Below are 19139 nucleotides of genomic sequence, written 5' to 3'. Positions count from 1 at the left end.
ACATATGTGTTTTCCAGGAGGAGTATCATACTGTAGAGTAACATTGTGAGCAGGAGAAAATGTAATCAACTTACTTTTTGTCATCTGACAGGTCAATGTTGGTCCCAAACTTGATTGTTTTAAAAGGTCCTCTTCTCCTCCTCCCAGAGCTACAAGTATAAAAAACAGGTGAATGTGAAAATGGGAATGATGCAAAAAAACCACACAAAACCTAGTACGGAATTACCAGTTAAACCACACTTACTTATCTGATGATGTGGATTCATTATCTGAGTGGTCCTTGTGGTGACTCCTTTTCTCATTTTCCTCCTATAAAATGCAATTGTGTAAATGTTTGGGGTTTCTGAGATTTTAGGGAAGGAGAGGATTTTTTTGGTTTTTTTGTTTGTTTTTAAATTTGTTTACATATATAAATATACATAAAATAAGAATATATAGATGAAATACTTAGGTATATAGGCACAATATGTTCACAGAGGTAAGTACATTTGTTAATTTGGCTAAAATCTTTACAATATAGATGTCTTTATGTCAATATTATTGTTAAGAACATTTTCTAAAAAGTTATTTGTCAAAAGTCATTGCAAAAAAATTCTTCATGACTACAGACTCTGTGAAGCATAGGTAAGGCCAACAGAAACTGTCTACACTGTAAACATTTCTGCTACCCTACACTGCAGTTGCAAATGTTTGTTGGTTTACTTCTTTATGCAACTGGAATCCAATCTTAAGGAATATTGTTAACTTTTTAAGACTATCTTTCTCCAAAGTAAAAACAGGCATCATGAAATTAAACTAGGATGACTAATACTTATAAAATTTATTTTATAAAATTTATTTTATAAAATCCATTGGATTTTTTTATAGCTCTATGCTATTTTAGCACCATGGTAACTAGGACAATGACCAGTGGGGGAAAAAAATCTAACCAATATTAAATGATATCATTTGATCTTTTTAACATAGTGTGCTCAAAACTCTGTACTAAAGCCTTCTTTCTTGGCAAGTATATGGACATAAAAGTAAGACAAAAAGGAGAAAAGAACTGTTTGGAGGCTATCCAAAGACCTCTGGCTTGAATGGGATTGCTGTTAAATCTCAAAGTGTCCTATGTATCTGAGAAATCTTATTCATCCTTTGAATGAAGGACAATGAGAAACAAAAAGGAACCTAGTGATGATGGATTTATCAAACATTACAAGCCATGCTATAAAAGCAATGTAATAGTTGTTATAGGAATAAAAAAATATAAATCAGGGCAAGCCAAGATGATTTTTTTTCTGCAAGAAAACGAAACAATGCTTTTTTTTTTTGAGCACTGTGAAAGGTCACTTTAAGACAGGTCAAAGGACACGTGTACATCATCTTTCTGATTTCCAAGGGAAAAATGAAAATCATCATTCTGAAATTATTCTAGATATTGCATTTTTACCACCAATTTGTAAAAGAGGGAAAAAAAAGTAAAAAAATTCTGCAGTTCACTTCTTGGTTCAAACCCCATGCTGAGGCTTTCCTGCTGACAAGCTGGTATGTGATTGATTATGTACATTATTAAACATGTATAAATATATAATGTTGCTATGAAGTAATGTTCTGCAGACCCTCCAGAATGATGTATAAGAATACAATACTGGTGCAAGTCTTCAAGGGGTATCTGAAAACTTCTGTTGATATCCCACTTAAATTTACTACCACTGTAGAAGAAAAATCCCATATATGTCCCAAGCTCTTGATGACTTCAGTGGTCCCCACTTCCCAACGGTACTCTTATTTCCTTTCCTCATCCTGTATCAGTTTTGCTTGAAACATTGTCAATACTTTCCCTTCTCTTTTTCTTGAATTTATTAATTTTCTTTGTTTCTAATCCTTTTCTCTAATGCATAAACTTTAAATTTAGAATTTCTGTTTAACTTTCTACCATTGCTGTTTCTGTTTAATAGCAGTGAAAACTGCAATAGTCAATTCCTCATATTGCTGTTTTCCTATTTTCTAATTAACAACTGCTCAAGACTCTCATTTTGTCTTAGTTCCACTTTAGCCTAATCTTTTCATAAAACCAACTAACATAAGCCTCCAACGAGTGGCCAGAGAATGCTCCAAGGATGTGCTCACTAATTCAGAAAAAATATTAAAAAGTAATAGTGATAAAATATCATATCAAGTGTTTCACTCTGTTACATCTTAACAAGTTCTAAACTAAATATTTACTGTTATGTTTGGAAACCAACAGAAGACAAGTATAAGTGTAAACTTCTAATAAGTCACATCTAAACTAATTCAGGATACTATGAAGAACAAAGAAATACGATTTCAAAGCCTGTGTGAAATTAGAAGCAATACAAGTTAAAAAAAAATACCCTTAAGTTATAAATATCTTGACATTGCTATATGAAAGCTTAAGCTAAAAAGGTTTTGAAGGATGTAATTGCTGGGAGTTTTATATTAAGAAAATTCAGTTTTATATTAAACATTTGGGAGGAACATCCTATATCCTATTCAACCCTCTATTCACAGCAGACTTTGTAAATTTACCTGTGCTCTTCATGCTAATGGCAATGTCTCCTTTTCCTAAACACTTTCCATTTGTTTTCAACAGCCATTATTAACTGCTTCCAATGTCAGTATACAGTATGTAAACTGTAACCTAAAAAATAGCAATGAGCTTACCCTTAAAGACTCCTGGAATGAGGAGGCCTGGTACTGTGCATATTTAGCAATTGTTGTGTGAGATCTACTGCTTTCACAACGCCAGATTTTCTTTGTTCCAGTGGGGTCCCAGTTTTCATCTGCTGGCTGCAGTAGTTGTGTCCGTACTTCTACTATGTGTTCGTTATTTGCTTCTACCAGTGTCTTAGTAGAGAAGAGTCCTAGATCTAGTAAATAGGAATAAAATTCATAAATGACAGAATGTTATAAAAAGTTTCAAGACAATACAGTTTCAAGACAATCAGGCCGTCTGGACATATTCCTATGTGACCTGATCTAGGTGACTCTGCTTCTGCAGGGAGGTTGGACTAGATGATCCCTAAAGGTCCCTTCCAACTCCTACCATTCTATGATTCTATGATTCTGTGATACTTGAAAGTTATAGAAAGGTTTAAACTGAAGCATTTTTCCTCCTGTCAGCCTTCATAAACACAAAGCACCTGTAGGTCATAAGTATTTATCACTCAAAAATATTTTCTGCACACAACAGTACAAGCTTAGAGAAAAATTGGCAGCTACTATATGGATCACATTCCAAGAAACATTTATATGCTTTGCGTAAACAAATCTGCAAATAACATTTAAATCTATTACCAATACGGTATTTTTCAGATGAGAGTTCTAAGGATGGACTTCCATCATGTTAACACATTTCCTACCAGTAACGATAAGTTTTCTGTCTACAGAGTTCAAAACATTGTACATAAACAGATTACAGATCATTAAATCTAAGCACAAAGATGTGCAGCATAGTTCTCATAGAAAAAAAAGTTTATCTGTAAGCTTCCACATCCACAGCTCAGCTTCATTCCGTGCTCAAAGAAATCTGGTGGAAATTTTTTAGATGATCAAGATTAGAAACAGTAGCAAATCGAGAAATGTCAAAGCCTAATTTCTTGGAATGCTCAAGTAATGTAGTATTACACAAATAAAATATTAAGAACTGACTTATTTAAAAAGAAAAAAAAAATTTTCCAAATTAAAAAGCCATACAACTTACCTAATTTAAGCGCTCCAGCAAGGCCACGTATAACGGTAACAGGGTTGTTTGGATTTGTACAAAATTGATGTAAAGGTGGAAAGAAAGCATCTCGTTTATTTTCCAACTGTAAAATTATAATAGGATATATGTCAGATGAAGTTAGACTCCTTATTTGTAAAAGAAGAAAGAATAATTTTTTAAAAAAAGAGAAACAACAAAAAGAAGATAGGAATTTTCTTCATTTCTTTGTGTTGTGGGGAATTAACAGCTACATCATATAAACCTTTCCACTTTAAAAGCTAGGTTCGCTCCTGGAACTAATTTCTTACTCCAATTTACTTCTTGGCATGAATTATTCCCAGGTTGCTTTGTCTTTGTCAACTCAGGTTTCCTGCTGTTTATTTCTTTATCTGAGAGTAGCCTTGTACATTCTCTAAATCTACAGAATTCTCTGAAGAACAAGATAATATAAAAATTTTCTTTTCAGAATTCAAAAAAAGCTAATTCTACATATCATGTACACAAGAAACAGTATAATTAAAAAGACTGCTTTCACAGTGTACCTCATGTTAACCAGAAAGTTTGATCTGATTTTCTTATGCTTCTGTGCACTTATGAGCTCAATTATTTTTTCCCCCCTAAAGTTGTTGTGAATCTTTTAAAATGCTGAAGACATCTTTTTCAATAAACAAAACAATACGGAGTTCCCAAATACTAGGACCTGTGCTGGCACATCTACGCAGTCTGTTGTAGCACCATGACTGTTGAGTCTGTACAGAGCTGATAAAAGTTGTGAGGTAGATTAATTCAGATACAATATTTAGAGAACTGTTGGAAATACTATTGCTTCCAATTTACTGTAGCTCTTGGGAAGACTACCTGTGCAGTATCAGACCAAAAGTGTTGACTACTTCTGGTCCTCAAGTTGAGCTGACAAAAAACTAACATACTAGAATTTATTCTTCTGTTATCAGAGATATCCTTCAATTTTTTCTTCTATTACTAAGGAATTTAGCTCAAACTCTTAATAAAGTTATTATAAAACTTTATTTTCAGAACAGAACTTTTAATGCTTGCTTAAGAAAACACTATGTAACTAAAATCTGCCTTTTTCTAATGATATTCTGTTCTTAACATCACCTTAACTTTCTTTTTTTGAAGCAGACTGTTAGGAGAGCTCAGTTAAATTACTTTACTTGCTCATGTATACCTAAATTGTCACTTGTGAAAAAACTTGCATACATATTTGAAATATCGTGCATTGTATCTAATGAACTGCTTTGCTTACTCTGTCAATATTTTCAGTATTAAAATTTAAACTATTCTGAAGCTGGTCTTCCTCTTGCTTACTGAAATTCTTAACTTTTAAGTACTTTAAGAGTCAAACTATGTCTCAAAATCTTCATTAAGGTTAGCATTTTTCCCCCACTTCCACACTGGTTGCGAGAGCACTGTAATTAGAATTCAGCTATGAGCAGTACATCTTTAAAATAATTACATTATGTAATTCAGATATCCAAACAACTACAAAAGACAGTCAGCAATGTACTTCTACCATTACGTTTACTTACATAAATACTAGGTGTAGGTGGATTCAGCTTGTCCTTTGGCAAGGGAGGGTATGGTGGAGGCGGTGGTCGTGGAGGTGGGCATTTATCCAATAGAATACTACTGTTAGATAAGCCATTTTTACCCAGATTCCTAAAAGGAAAGAAGAGCTGCCTCTGTCAATACTTGACCAATAACATAAATACATATTAGTGTCATCTCTCTTTCAAAATAACAACGTATCATCAGAAGCCATAGTTCAAGAAGCAAATAAAGCTCATATTTTGATCAAGAATTCTCAGTGTGAAATTTGATATTGTTCAAAATAATTCTCCCTTTGCCTGCCAAATCTGCAACATCACCAGTATTAGTTAAGAATATAACCATTTTAAATAAAAGCAAGTACAACTCATTGGACAAATTTTAACACAGAAAGCGGGTTTCAACTAGAAATAGAGAAGAACATTATTAGGTCCGCACTGGCTGGTGGATGCTAAGTTCACAGCAGTTGAAGTAACACAGTTCAGCAATGCTGTGCACAGCACTGTGGCAGAACGCAAAGTCAAAAAATGACAAGGCCTCAGCAGAAAAACTGATGGGTCACAAAAAGCCAACTACAACGACATTAATGACACAAAATTGAATAGCCACCTACCCCTCTCTGATTTACACATTTTGAAACCACAAGGAGCCATTGCTGCGCAATCCATTTGGGCAACAAAAGACCAACCCTGTGTGAGCACTGTATCAGCATTAGTACATGTACACCAGTGAGAACCTTGTTGGTTGTATCTGTAGCATTTATCTGGAGTTGTCCAGACGTGGATAATCCACCCTACATGTGTTAAGTTCTTCCTATAATGAATGACCTGAAAAATCTGTATTCTGAATTTAGGTGATATTCAATTTTCAGTCACTATCACCAGGAAAGTACTTATTAACAAAACCATTCCTTAAATCTTTGTTTGTAAAAAATGACTCAAATACTTCAAAATTCTTCAAATCAAACACTATTGTAACCCTTCTTCCAGCCTCAATTGATTCACTAGTTTTTGTTACCACCTCTCAACACTCCACAAAATGGGATGTTTAATTCACGTATCTTCATCAAACTCACTGGTTACAAAAAAGTTGTTCCAGTAACAACAATCTTCAGTAGAAAACAAAGCTGACATTACATGAAACTCTCAGTAACATAGATTGCCTCCAAACCACAGAAATTGTGATATTGGAACCGAGAAACATTGTAGAGCTGGATGCTGTTATGCGTGAGAGCACTGCTTCAAGTCAAATCCACCATGAGTAAAGATGGAATTAGGGTTTGAGATACAGTCAGACAGACTGTTAAAACAAACACTTTACAGAAAACAAGCAAACATCTCATGTACCCCAGGCTGCAGTAAAAATGAGCATCCTGAGACACTGGTGCACACCACAACAAACAAGACAGACATTTAGCTCAGAACTTCCTCAGCTTCCTAACTCATACACTGCTCTCCTGATAGAAGATCAGAGCAATACAGAGAGATATATTTAACAATTGCCTCCAAAGCATACCTATAAAAATGCCAAACACAGCTTCTTCCTTATGCAAGGTTAATCTAATGCCAGAATAGATTGTAACTTCAAAGAAACTGAAAGAGCAATGAGGAAGCTTTGATTAGGCATTATTCAATTTAACAAAAAACTCACTGACCAACGCTTAATGTCTGATGTAGCCATTGCAAAGACCCTATTGTCCCCACACAAAACATAGAAAAAAAAAGGCAATATAAAATCTGAGATTTATATCATCCATTCAAAGTAAAACTGTAGTCCGAATAGCAGGTATTAGAAGTAACTATACTGCCATTATCGAACTGAGTAAAACCAAGAAAACAAAAGGCATAGTATTAAAAATCAAAGAGAATTTTGACAAAATTCAGTCTGCATTGATAAACTGTTCTCAGGCAATTTCTGAGGCAAGAGAGATAGAAAAGACCGAACCTGAAGAAAAATGGACACTGCCCAGAACCAACGCAACATAAACTACTGTAGTCACAATAAGATAATCACCACAGCAAAAGCTCAGTAAAGCCAATGTATGTAGGGTCTTCAGGGACAGGGGCAACAGAGAAAGGAGAAATTCCTGTACACTTTAAGAGAAACCACAGGTCTGAATTAGCAAAAGAGATAGAAAAGAATGCAGACAGTACAGAGCAAAAAATTAGATAAACAGATGTACCTCATAGATCAATCACTTGAAGCTAATACTACCAAATAGATGCTACTGTTTCCCATTAAGTGGAAATTTCAGGGGAGGAAAAGGGCCAAAGAAAAGCAAAGACAAGATAGGAAAATGGTCCTAATTCAAGTGGCACAGGAAACAGATGGTCAGAATAAACTTGTCTTTAACAGACGAGTTTCACTCTATCATCTTATTTATTTACTATGAATCAGAATATCTTACTATTAATAACAATGCAAGAGAGCTATTAAAGAATAACACTGTAACTGATAGTGTGCAAAACAGAGCAACAGAAATTACAAAAACTACCATAGAAGTACTAAAAGACCTGCTACCAGAGCCTGAAATGAAGTGGTATGGCCAGCCTACGGTCAGTTCAAGGAAAGTGAAAGATCTTTTTTGACCACAGCAACAGTGAGGAAAATCTCACAGATCTCTGTTTCAAGATCATATTTTTATGAAAGGATTTCATACCAGCTAAAAGAAAAAAACAGCTAGCTGCAATGCTCGGGGAAAAGAATGAGACTCATTTTGGCCCTGAAAAGTAACTGGATGCCCAAACAGTCATCTACAATGCTGTTGGGGAGGAAGGAAGAGGACAGGCCTCATTCACTTAAATTGACTTTTCAGAGGGAACTGGCTTTTTATAGACTGTGCAGGCAGAAGGACAACCTCTGTCAGCCTCAGAAAGGTAAGGACAGAGGTGCACACTGATATGCACTATTGTCTTGAGCCAAAGCTGCAGCTGTCAGAACCACTGCCATTTGCTCGATGGATAAAAGCAAGAACCATTGCCACTGCTTTACCCTGAGGACTAAACTTAAACCTGCCATGTTTGAGTGACATCAACCACTATGGATGAAACAGGTGCTTATATTTAATGTAATTATGGGATCTCTTCAATAACCAATCACCAGAATCATTACCTTTTTGTTTTTCCATTTTACTGCTTTCTAGGATAAATTTTCGCACCTTCTAAAAATATTTTAAAGACCCCAGTCTTAGAACTTCCTCTGGGTGTACCAAATTACACAGTTAAACAGAAGCAGAAGGGTGACCCAAGTTTGCTTTGCAACAGTCACCCATTTTCTTCATTAGATAGCATTCACTTCCTTGTCTATGTTTCTAGCAAACATTAATACAAATAATTTAATGCTATTTAGGGCTTTCTTGACAAACGGAGGCTGATGGCTTAGCCTGTGATGATGCCTTCATCCATTTACCACACTTCCTCCTTTGAGGTTACTATTTTCACTGCATGGACAATTCAGTGGCTTGTTTTGCAGCTGAGACATCTGTACCCCCATGGGAAGATGTAATTCCAACTGCTTCTGCCTTAGAGACTACTCTGTCACAGCTATATGTCATTATAAAAAGCTAAATAAAACAAGACCAAAATCTGATCCCAAGGCAACATCACTGAAACATTTACAATCACACGACACTTATCTGGGAGTTGCTATCTGTAGGTCCTGTATTGACTTTGCATCATACTAGTCGAATAAAGAAAACATACCATGCAAGCTGAAAGCCAACTGTTACACAGCTTTATTAATTTTAACTATTTTATTATACAAACTCTCAGCCACATCACAAATATTAATTACTATCCTTTACATTTATTAACTTAATCACACCAATAATTTTATTACTTTGCTCAAGTCTAATGTCTAAGAGGATTATGTTTACTTCTCAGAAAGCAGTTCCATAGGACTTTTCAAGTCCTCTAGAACTTCTGTTTTCCAAGAACTTTTAAAAAACATCTGCATGAATGACAAATAACACTCCTCATGTGTCTATGTTATCCAGGCCTCTTGACTTAAAAACACTGAATTTAAGTATAACTACCGTTTAAAGTCCTCCTTGATTACTGTGAAAACAGTGTGTTGCCATACCTTCTAAGATATAAACATGGTATCTGCAGAACAGAAATATTTAACTAAACACTCTTACCAGTACTGACTGTTCTAATAGCTCTGTGTAGTAATTGAGCATTAGTGATTTTGTATTTCTTCTTTTTGATTCTTGTCTGTAGTTTTCCTCTACAAAAAAACTTAATTTTTGAGTTTTCTAGAGCTCTTAGCTTCAGTACTTTAAAAACTATTTGCCCTTTGTGTTTTATATTGGGGAATTGTGATATTTTGATGATAATGAAAAAAGTTCTCAAACAATTTCCAGTTATCTATAATTTTTGATTTTAGGTACACTTTACAGACCAAAACAGAATAACAATCACTGGCACTTATGCAATTATGTTTGTTGTGAAGTCAATCTGTAAGTCAATTATTATTTGAGGATTATCTGCACAAGAATTAACAAGGTTTTACCGCTCAGGAGATTACAGTTAGTCTGAAGAACAAAATTAATACCCTCTCTTTCCTAAATAAAAATCATATTTTACATGAACACAAAAAACTGTGGATTTACGTGATACTCATGTCAAATCTATCAGAATTAATGAATCTACAAAGAACATTTTAAAAAAATATGCCTGCGGAAGGAATCAGTTGAAGCACTGGGATGAACACTACGTACTTGAGCAAATCCTGACTCAAACCAGAAATAAATGGCCTTTCTTAACAATTATCAGATACAATTAATTGGTTTCATACTCCAAGTTATTACAAAAATACACAAAAAACGTCTGTCAACATTTGTCACCCTGGGAAACAGGCAGTTGCTCACAATTCTGAACTTTGTCTCTCAGAGGTTCACCTCCCCTGGCTCCTTTTGCACTCAGCAGGGAAATACACGCTGAAAACGCAATATTAAGAAGTGAAGTCAAGCTTATATTATGCTTAAATACAAGCAATATCAGATAATTATATAACCTGTTTATCATGCCATTCTCTACCCAAGCCTTTCACAACCAAGTACTAGCTGGCAATACTCCCAGAGATCTTTCTTTTTAAACCTACAGAAATTCCTGCAACAGAATTGTGGATTTTCTCATTATGCAAATGTATTTCTAATAATTTTTTAATTATGTTCTGGTTTTGACCTCAATAGCATAGGTTGGCAGTGATCTTCATAGGTTAATTTTACGCTACATGAGAAGTAACGTTCTTAATGCCTTTTACATTTTTCCTTTCTATTTCATTTGCTAATCACCTTATTCTTAGACTATAAGATAAACACTCACATGAATGGCTTACGTAAGAAAAGTATTATAACCAATGGTATCAAACTTTTTCATAAGCTTACCGTCCCCCAAATATAATTTCCTATGGTTTTTACTCCCAGATGATTTTGCTTCCTACCCCAGATTTATTTGTCTTTTGAAAGAGAACTGAATGTCTTACACTAAATAGAGTTTACCTTGCAAAATCATGTTATTTCAAATTTTATTCTTAAAAACCTTTACTATGGTTAAGTTGACTTGACAGAAGTAACGTGCCTTCAGAGCAACTGAACAATTTTGCCTTCAACCCAATAAGACAAGGATAGCTTTTTTTTTTTTTTTCTTTAAGAACAAAACACAAACTTAATACAGCTCCTTCCTCTGCAAAGTATTTCCCCTCAAACAGGCTTCGGCTCTTTGCCTTCTCCATGGAAGAGTCTCCTTGGCAGTGATTCACTAACTGACTTTACAAAGCAGGCTTAATTGCCAGGGAGTTGCACTTTCAGAAAGATCAGTGTATTACTGCCTCTGCCCCAGAGCCCACTGAGCTATGTGTGTCATTTTAGCTTCTTGCTTTGCTTTTCCCACTCTTCTTCATGAAGTTTGTTTCCTATCACTTCGGTACATGCTGGCCATTTATCAGACCCTTTCCCACACTGTTTAGCCCAAACCATACTACACTTTTATCGTTTTACAAGGTACCTTGAGACACAAATAGATCATCCCATCTCCTGTCACTTTCTTTTCTTAACGGATTGTTCTCTACTCCTCCTCTTTGCACACCAAGCAAAATTAACTATAAAAAGGTACGTTAACCCCTTTTAATACACATTACCATCAACCTTCCACCTCTCATTTGCCTTCCCCAATTAAGCCAAATTTGTAAAGCTTTCAAATTTAAAAATGTCTTACGAGTTTTTAGATTAGTCTTTCTATATATCACCCTAAAAATGACAATAGTAACTTTCAGCTGACACAAAGTTGGCCAGTTATCCAGGTAGGCTCTTTAAAATTGAGGACTTCTGCCATGGATTTCTTCAATTCATTATCAAACAACAGTTTTGTTTGAAGATTTGCCTGTTCTTTCAAGGGTGTGACAAAGCTTTAATAAATAATGATTAAAAAAATCCACCTCAAACTATTTCTTATTTGTTTTATGAGAAACAAACCAAGTCAGAAATTTCTCTGTACTACTTAAAAGAAGAACTTGATCCCATATCAGTTTCAGAAAGGACAAGTGATGGACCCTCTTAACTGTGACAGATACTGGATTTTTAACATAACTTCTCTAAGATGTTAATTAGATACATCAGTTGAAACAGAGCTAGAAGTCAGCTGGTTTCACTTCAGTAGAAATAACTTGAGTGTTAAGTCTGAAGCCTTGTGACAATGTTTCATTAATTCTCCTTTCAGAAGGATTGCTTGCAGGGAAAAGATACATTTCTAAGAGTACAGAAAAGAGCTTTTGCTTGTAGTCTAACGAAAACTGATACACACCTAGACAAAGCAATACATTCTTCTTTTTTTTTCCCCTACGTATTAACAATTTGCTTTCCTAGTAACAAACTCAGAGCAGTTATTCCTAGCATATTTTTCTTCTAATCACACTGTTTTCACTTATGCTCAAAATTACTTGGGTTTTGCTGCTGTTTTGTTGTATTTTTTTAACAACCTCAACAGAGGATTTTCTCTAGGAATCAAAGGAATGATAATTAATTTAATAGTGCACTCTTTTATCTGCTAATTTTGCTCAGAGGCTTAAGGAAATTTAGTTTACCCTGTAGACAGTTTACGAAACATGATAATTTAGTTGTTTTATAACCACCTTAAAATTTACTGTTGTCATCAGTTTTACTGGTAGGGAAGACTAACAAAATCACACATTTCCCAGAATCACCTCCTTAACTCTCATCCATACACTCCAACAGCAGTTTAACAAGATGAGTACATTTGTTAACCTACTGTTCTCCAAAATAGCATCTTAATGAGACTTGCATATTTCAGTCAATAGCTCAGCTACCGCATTTCTCAATTCCTTGTAGCTTTTCAATGAACATTGTCTAGCCCTTCAAGGGAATTTCCTTATAGAAGTATCAATCGCTATGTTGGCACTTTCTGCTTGACCCCTTCTCAGCCTCCTAAACAACATTTCACTGCATTAAAAGAATAGGTCTCTTAAATATTTCCCCTACATTCTCACTGAGGAAGATGGACACAAAGAAACTTTTCAGCTTCTGCAATGATGATCTTGCCCTACTTAAGCGTTCACTTTAGTCTTTAGCAAAAAAACCCACTTACCAAGTCTGCTCCTACAAGCTATTCACATACGCGAGTTTTCTATTTGGCACGAGCTTTGCATTTTGATACAAGGCATCTCCTTTCACCGAATGGCTTCACTTGAGCAGCCTTTATTGAGAAGACACTTCTTTAGATAAAACACTACTACAGTCACCCACTATCTATTTTTTGTCTCTCTCCATTTTTATTCTGTTGTGATGCATGATTTCTGAACAGCTTTTCTTGTAATTGCTTTCACCTTAAAAACACCAAACTTCGGTATCTCTGCTGCTTCTTTGTTCTTAAGCAACAAGTGAAATCGTGGCAACATTAACAGTTTTTGGTGGTTGTTATCACCAAGCTGTTTCCTCATAAAATACCTCCTGTGAGATGAGGAATACTGTTGGACTGCAGGTCACTGTCCTGTAGTAGGACAATTATAGTTACATTGTGAAATAACTTCTGTGTTACTTAATCTCAAACTGCTAATAATTTCAGATCTTCCGTGCTCTAAGCACAAATAAAACTGTAGGGTCTAGATATGTAAAAATGGTTTTTCTTAGACAAGATTAAGATTTTTTTAAACCTGCAAATATTTGGAAAAAAGATTATTTAACAAATGGACTTCTGAGAAATTTCACTATGACTTACAAGCAACATCAAATCCCACAGTTTTGAAGTATGTACACAGTAAACAGAGACAAATCCAGAATAATGAGGAGGAACGCAGAAATAAGTTATCTAGAGCTCCAGCTATTAAAAAGCAAACTGCACCCACCCATTCCTACGTGCCAAAAATGTCTTTTTTTTCCTTAAAGAATACCATCAGGACAATAGGGCAACAGACTATCAAGTAAGTATAGACAGATAGCAGGAAGAATATGCCAGAAGATAACAGAGTATAATTAAACACATTAGACACAAAGCCAGAACGTCTTTCTGAACATTCAAAATTAATACAGGTACATATGTAACAACCGACAAATATTAATACATTTAAACCCAAATCCAGTGTAGTACAAACACGCAAAAATTAGTACTACAGGATAGCTCCCCTCTCCCTGTGCATGAAGTTTATTTTAGACTGGTGTTTAGGGTTTCGTTTATTGGGGTTTTAAGGAAAAAAAAATAAAATCAGTAGCTACTTTCAGGTTTCCTTAATGAATATCTTTTCTGCAATTTTTACATTAATTCTAAAAATCAACATTTTTGGTCACAAATTCATTTTTGTACCTCAAGATATCACTTACAGAGACAACACTTGAATGTAACAATGCTATGGGAAGTACTTAGAATTCTTTTGTTTTGCATTACCTTACACTGTATTAAAATAAAGGTTAACATGCAGTATTGAAGTACATATATCTGATATATTAGTATAAAAACATTTTCAATTCCACTATAAGGAGAGCTTTCAGCATGGAACCTTTCAGTTTTCTTCCCTTTAAACATTTTTCCCCTATGTCAATTACACACACTGTATGTATGGAAAGGATGTTCTCCCCAGAGCTCTGCTCTGAGCCATCATGTGCTTGCATGCACACCTTCAAACTTCACACAATTTAAAACAAAGCAAAGGCTAATCAACTAGTTGGTGCATGGCTGGGATAACTTTGTCCTCAAACTTACGCATGTTAACTGTAAGACATATGAGAATGGCAGGCAAAAAAAAAATATAGTGGTGATATCATATAGAGTTATTATTTCCGTTAGTATGAAAAAACTTTAGGTTTGCCCTAAAAGCAGTTGCTACCTTTTAGCCAGTTTCAGAAAATTTCTCAGGCTCTCTTGTTATTATTAGAAGACATATGCAGACACTTTCCAGCAAGCATAATTTAACTACAGGAGTAAAAGCAGTCTTAGCCCAAACTGAAGCATTTCTTAATCTCCAAGTTGCTAAAAAAACCAAGTCTCTATTTCACTTTTCCCATTGCTCATCTTTCTATATTATGCAGCACCTAAGTCCTTTGCCTTGCTGAAGTAAGGTGCAGAGAGGCTGAAGAGGGAGCTCTCAATCTCTACTTGTAAGAAAGTAAAAGGCACATCTAACACTTTCTCAAGTGTCTGCAAACTGCATAGGGCAAAGTATTAGCTTACCTCCCTTGAAAAATACTGACATGAACTTGGGAAAAAATAAGGACTATATGAACCCCAGTGAAACACTGTAGAAAAAGAGACTCAACATATTAGGAATTATGTTTTTAAGGGTCAATATTTCATAATACAGGTCTCTGAATACTGTTAGAAACTTTAATGCACAATTTAAAGCAGAACTTGATATCATCCCAGTAAGTAAGATAAAGATGGCACAGTGGCAGTACCTAGTCAAATGAAAGTAAACTTGAAATGCAGGTCACAGCAAAGATCTACAGGTTCAGCCTATGCTTAAACTTTGGCCATTCTGAACTAAAATCAGAAGTTGAGTCTGTAAACGGTCTTTGGGAAGCAGATTTGGTCTACCTCAGATAAGGCAAAGCTGGGAACCAGCAGCCAGGACTGGACAGCGCTGAGCCCTGTCCATGACTCATAGAAAAGCCTGCTGTCAGCACACTACCCTGGGTGAAAGGGACACCCCGACGCCTCCCCACCGGCTCTCCAGCTCCAAGCACATTCTGCCCCTGCAGACACTCCTGAGTCACTCACAACTAAGTTTAAAAATTGCTTTTCTATAATGAAGTCACATTTTTAAAAGGAGAGTAAAGACAGAAAAATATTATCCTCCCTTAATTTCACATATTAAGTATAACTAGCTGCACCTACTCTAACAATGAGCATAAAAGCAGAGACTTGTGTGCAAGCCTGTTTGGGTTTTTTTTGTAGTATTAAGTGCCCAAAATTTTGCTACTGAATGTAAACTGTGGATCTAACCTAGAAACAGCATATTAGAACAACCAACATGCAGCATTCAATTGTAGTCTCCCAAGAAAGCTGCATGTGAATTTCTGTTAAGCAAATTTTGATGACACAGATCAGTCAAACTTTAAAAAAGAACCTGATAACCATTTCTTTTATGTGCATTTGCAGCGCACTCATCCTAACACCAGACTCTGAAGCTATTTTTTTTGCTTCTATCACAAAGAATGCATACATAGTCTCAATTTAAAAAAACCAAACTGTTAAGCTCTTAATTTTTATGAATATAATAGGTGTAGAGACTTCACTTGAAAACAAACATTACAATATAAGACTTAATCTTTGAAAGATGATAAAATCGGCTCCCTATATGGTTTCTTTCTTTCGGAAATTCGTCTTTGTAACAGATACCTACAGACCACTATATCACTATTAGTCATTAAATCCCAGTATGTTAGAAACTACTAGCTGTCAATCACAGAGGCTTTCTGTATTTAACTGGTTTATGTGGGTGCAATGAAAGGACGATACAAACATGCCTTTATCACTTTAACATAAAAAGATAATACTCAAAAGCAACATATTTGCTATACAATCCCAAATAAAATATTTTGGAGTAAAATATATTGAGATGGTAAGTATTCTAACAAGAATTCTGACAAGAAAAAATACAGATACCATTTCAACTAAAATAATTGTAAACACATTTCAGTATGGATAACAGGAGTTAAGAGTACAAATCAACACAAACCAAAACAAATACAAATTAGTAAATGTGCTTATGATTAAAACGACCTTTTTCAACTTCAAAAGTATCTTTTCTAATTTTTTTTTCACAAATGGCAATAACTGTAAGACATAGCAACAGAAATTTTAGTGCTCTAAATGGTAATTTCTATTTCTCACAATGTTTGCTTTTCAAATAAAATTACTTCTCAAAATAAAGCAAATATCTCCAAAGACTACTAGAAAATCTACAGACTTTGAGATAGTCTACATGGGGAATGCTGTGAGCAGTAAGCACAAAATGAGATTCTGCAAAGCTAACTACTATCTGACAAGCTTCCTGCTAGCATGAGTAAGTGTGAGCTCAACCTATCTTTGAAAGAGAATTAAATGCTTTTGAAAAGCTTTGTCTAACCTGTGTCTACTGGAGTTTGTCCTATTTTCAACTGAATTAACTATATTATAGTTAATGTATAGTAAGACTGAAAAAATGGTGTAATAATACCAGACAACTACATACAGCACATTTTACAATTAACAAGCTTTCTGATTGTATAACATCATAAAGTTTTCTATTTCTGAGAATAGATGACAGAACGTCTCAAACTTGACTATGTAACTAACATATACTTTTGCCTGCCACCACTTTCATACTCTGTAGGCACTCCAAAGTACCTGTATATTCCAAAGCTTCATAAAGGAAGCTTTACAATTCTATGTAAAGACAAAATTGGAAACACTGCTGCCAACCTCAATGGAAAATTAAGCCAGCCACTGAAATACCTGTCATCCCCTATCATCACACATATTTTAAGCATAGGCCCTTGTAACATTGTCCATTGAGAACTCCACGAAACTTTAAGATGCCTAAGGATTTCACTCTAATAATAAAATTTCTTCAGTGATGACACAGCACAGTGTAATAATAAGAGCAACACTATATGCAGAGCTCTGCTATTGTGCGGGATGTCTAAACACTGGGCTTAAGTGGTGTGGGGGGAGGAAAACCTCAGAAGGTTGCAGAATAACCACTGAGTCTTAGGAAAAAAAGTAGTATTGCTACTGTGGCAAAATACATCTTTCCTTGATGCAGGGTATTCTATGAAATCATCCTTTTTATTGTTAGAGTATGTATCTTAGAGTCTGCATCTTATGAAATAATTGGATATCAAAGAGACTACGAAAATGTGCTTGACAGATAAAACAATCAAATCCCAGTGCTCTGACTTCTGCTGAAGGTTCCTACCCTCTGACAACTATACCAGTGTCAAACCAGTAACCAAAACTATGCATCCCTCACAGATGCATCTCCATTTCTTTTTCTTTGAAAAGGTGGTTTATGTGCCATTTTTGGTGATTTAACAACACCAAGATAAGAAATGAAGAGCTAAAAAACACACAGAAATGTCAAGGCTTGGAGCCTGGTGTTTCTGCTACACTGCTTTTCAGTAAGATAGTCCTAGGAATCACCAGAAGTGTTAAGGCAATGCATTTCAGATGACTATGTGGATACAAAATAAGCCTAATCATTATAGTGCAAATATGTCTGTTAAGAAGCTAGGACTTAATGTTTGAAATGAACGTTGGCAAACTGGGCTGCAACAGTTTTAAGATATTACCCTTAGTCAACCTCCATCACAGGCCACTGGTGGCTCAGGTGGCTAAATTTGCCACATTTCTGTATCATTTTCTCTGTATCACCATAGCTTACAGTGTAAGCTATCTTTACCAGATAAGATCTGCCACTTCTAAGAAGCATTACCTGAAATTTCACAGTCTGTGCCAGCCTGTGATACCAGCAATGAAGACAGCAGGTAAAACGCATGCAATTTGCACAGTCACACTGCCATCTTTGCCAGATTTCCTAGTGGCTGGCCTCATTTTTTACCTTATTCCATTATGTATCCAATCTAAAATGAATCAAACTTACTGACTAAAGACAAAAACCGACAGTAAGACACCTGCTAATCAACTGGAATATCAGATAAGATCAAGACACACCTCTGAAAGAGTCAAAACTATCTGTACTATAACTTTGCAACAGAAGACTTCAACAGGAACACTGTGTTTTTCAAGCACAATCCATCACATGAACTGCTTCTATACTTAAGCTACAGTACTGAAACCACCACTATCAAAAAAGTCGTCTCTGATACAGAACTGGAGGGACAAGCTGATACATCAGATGGCTGTGTGACTACTCAGAAGAACACCAACAGGCAGGAGAAATGGGCTTACAGAAATCGCATGAATTTCAGCAGAGGGAAATGTCAAGTCCTGCACCAGGGGAGAACAACCCCATGCACTGCTACACAACTTTAGGAGTGCCCAAACACTGGAACAGCTTGTCCAGGCAGTTTGTGGAGTCTCCATCCTTGAAGTATTCAAAACCTGGCTCGAGGTAGTCCTGAGCAACCTGCTCTGGTATGCCCTACTGTGAGCTGGGAAGATGCATTAGATGATCTCCAAATCCCTTCCTAGACCTCTCATCTTAACCATTCAGTGATTCTTTATCTGTTTTGCAATGACAATACTTATTTGTAATGACAGACAAAATCTGTACTAGTTATTTGCATCAACAAAAGATTTTTAAGAACTTAATATCAGGACTGAACATGATTGATTTTTATTAATAATTTTCAACCTCTACATTGCCGCTACCATTTGCTTGCATTGTATCTATAAACTATGCATACGAA

The 19139-nt window shown here is 35.4% G+C and overlaps 1 protein-coding gene across 18 annotated transcripts in view; it reads right to left on the bottom strand.

Annotated features, from left to right (window-relative positions):
- Positions 1-19139, bottom strand: part of KDM6A (lysine demethylase 6A) — a 150212-nt gene that overhangs the window by 13693 nt on the left and 117380 nt on the right. For all 18 annotated transcript variants that reach the window (XR_009819101.1, XM_062000349.1, XM_062000358.1 and 15 more), the window contains 5 exons: positions 5260-5389; positions 3707-3812; positions 2668-2873; positions 245-309; positions 75-149 (listed from right to left, as the gene is read on the bottom strand). Coding sequence is in view for 17 of the 18 variants with exons in the window: in XM_062000349.1 (XP_061856333.1) it covers positions 75-149; positions 245-309; positions 2668-2873; positions 3707-3812; positions 5260-5389 (582 nt within the window). In the remaining variant the exon portion in view is untranslated. The remainder of the gene's footprint in view (positions 1-74; positions 150-244; positions 310-2667; positions 2874-3706; positions 3813-5259; positions 5390-19139) is intronic.

Source organism: Colius striatus, chromosome 1 (assembly GCF_028858725.1).
Source record: "Colius striatus isolate bColStr4 chromosome 1, bColStr4.1.hap1, whole genome shotgun sequence".
In the NCBI taxonomy this organism is placed as follows: domain Eukaryota; kingdom Metazoa; phylum Chordata; class Aves; order Coliiformes; family Coliidae; genus Colius; species Colius striatus.
This window is presented reverse-complemented; position numbering and strand designations above follow the sequence as displayed.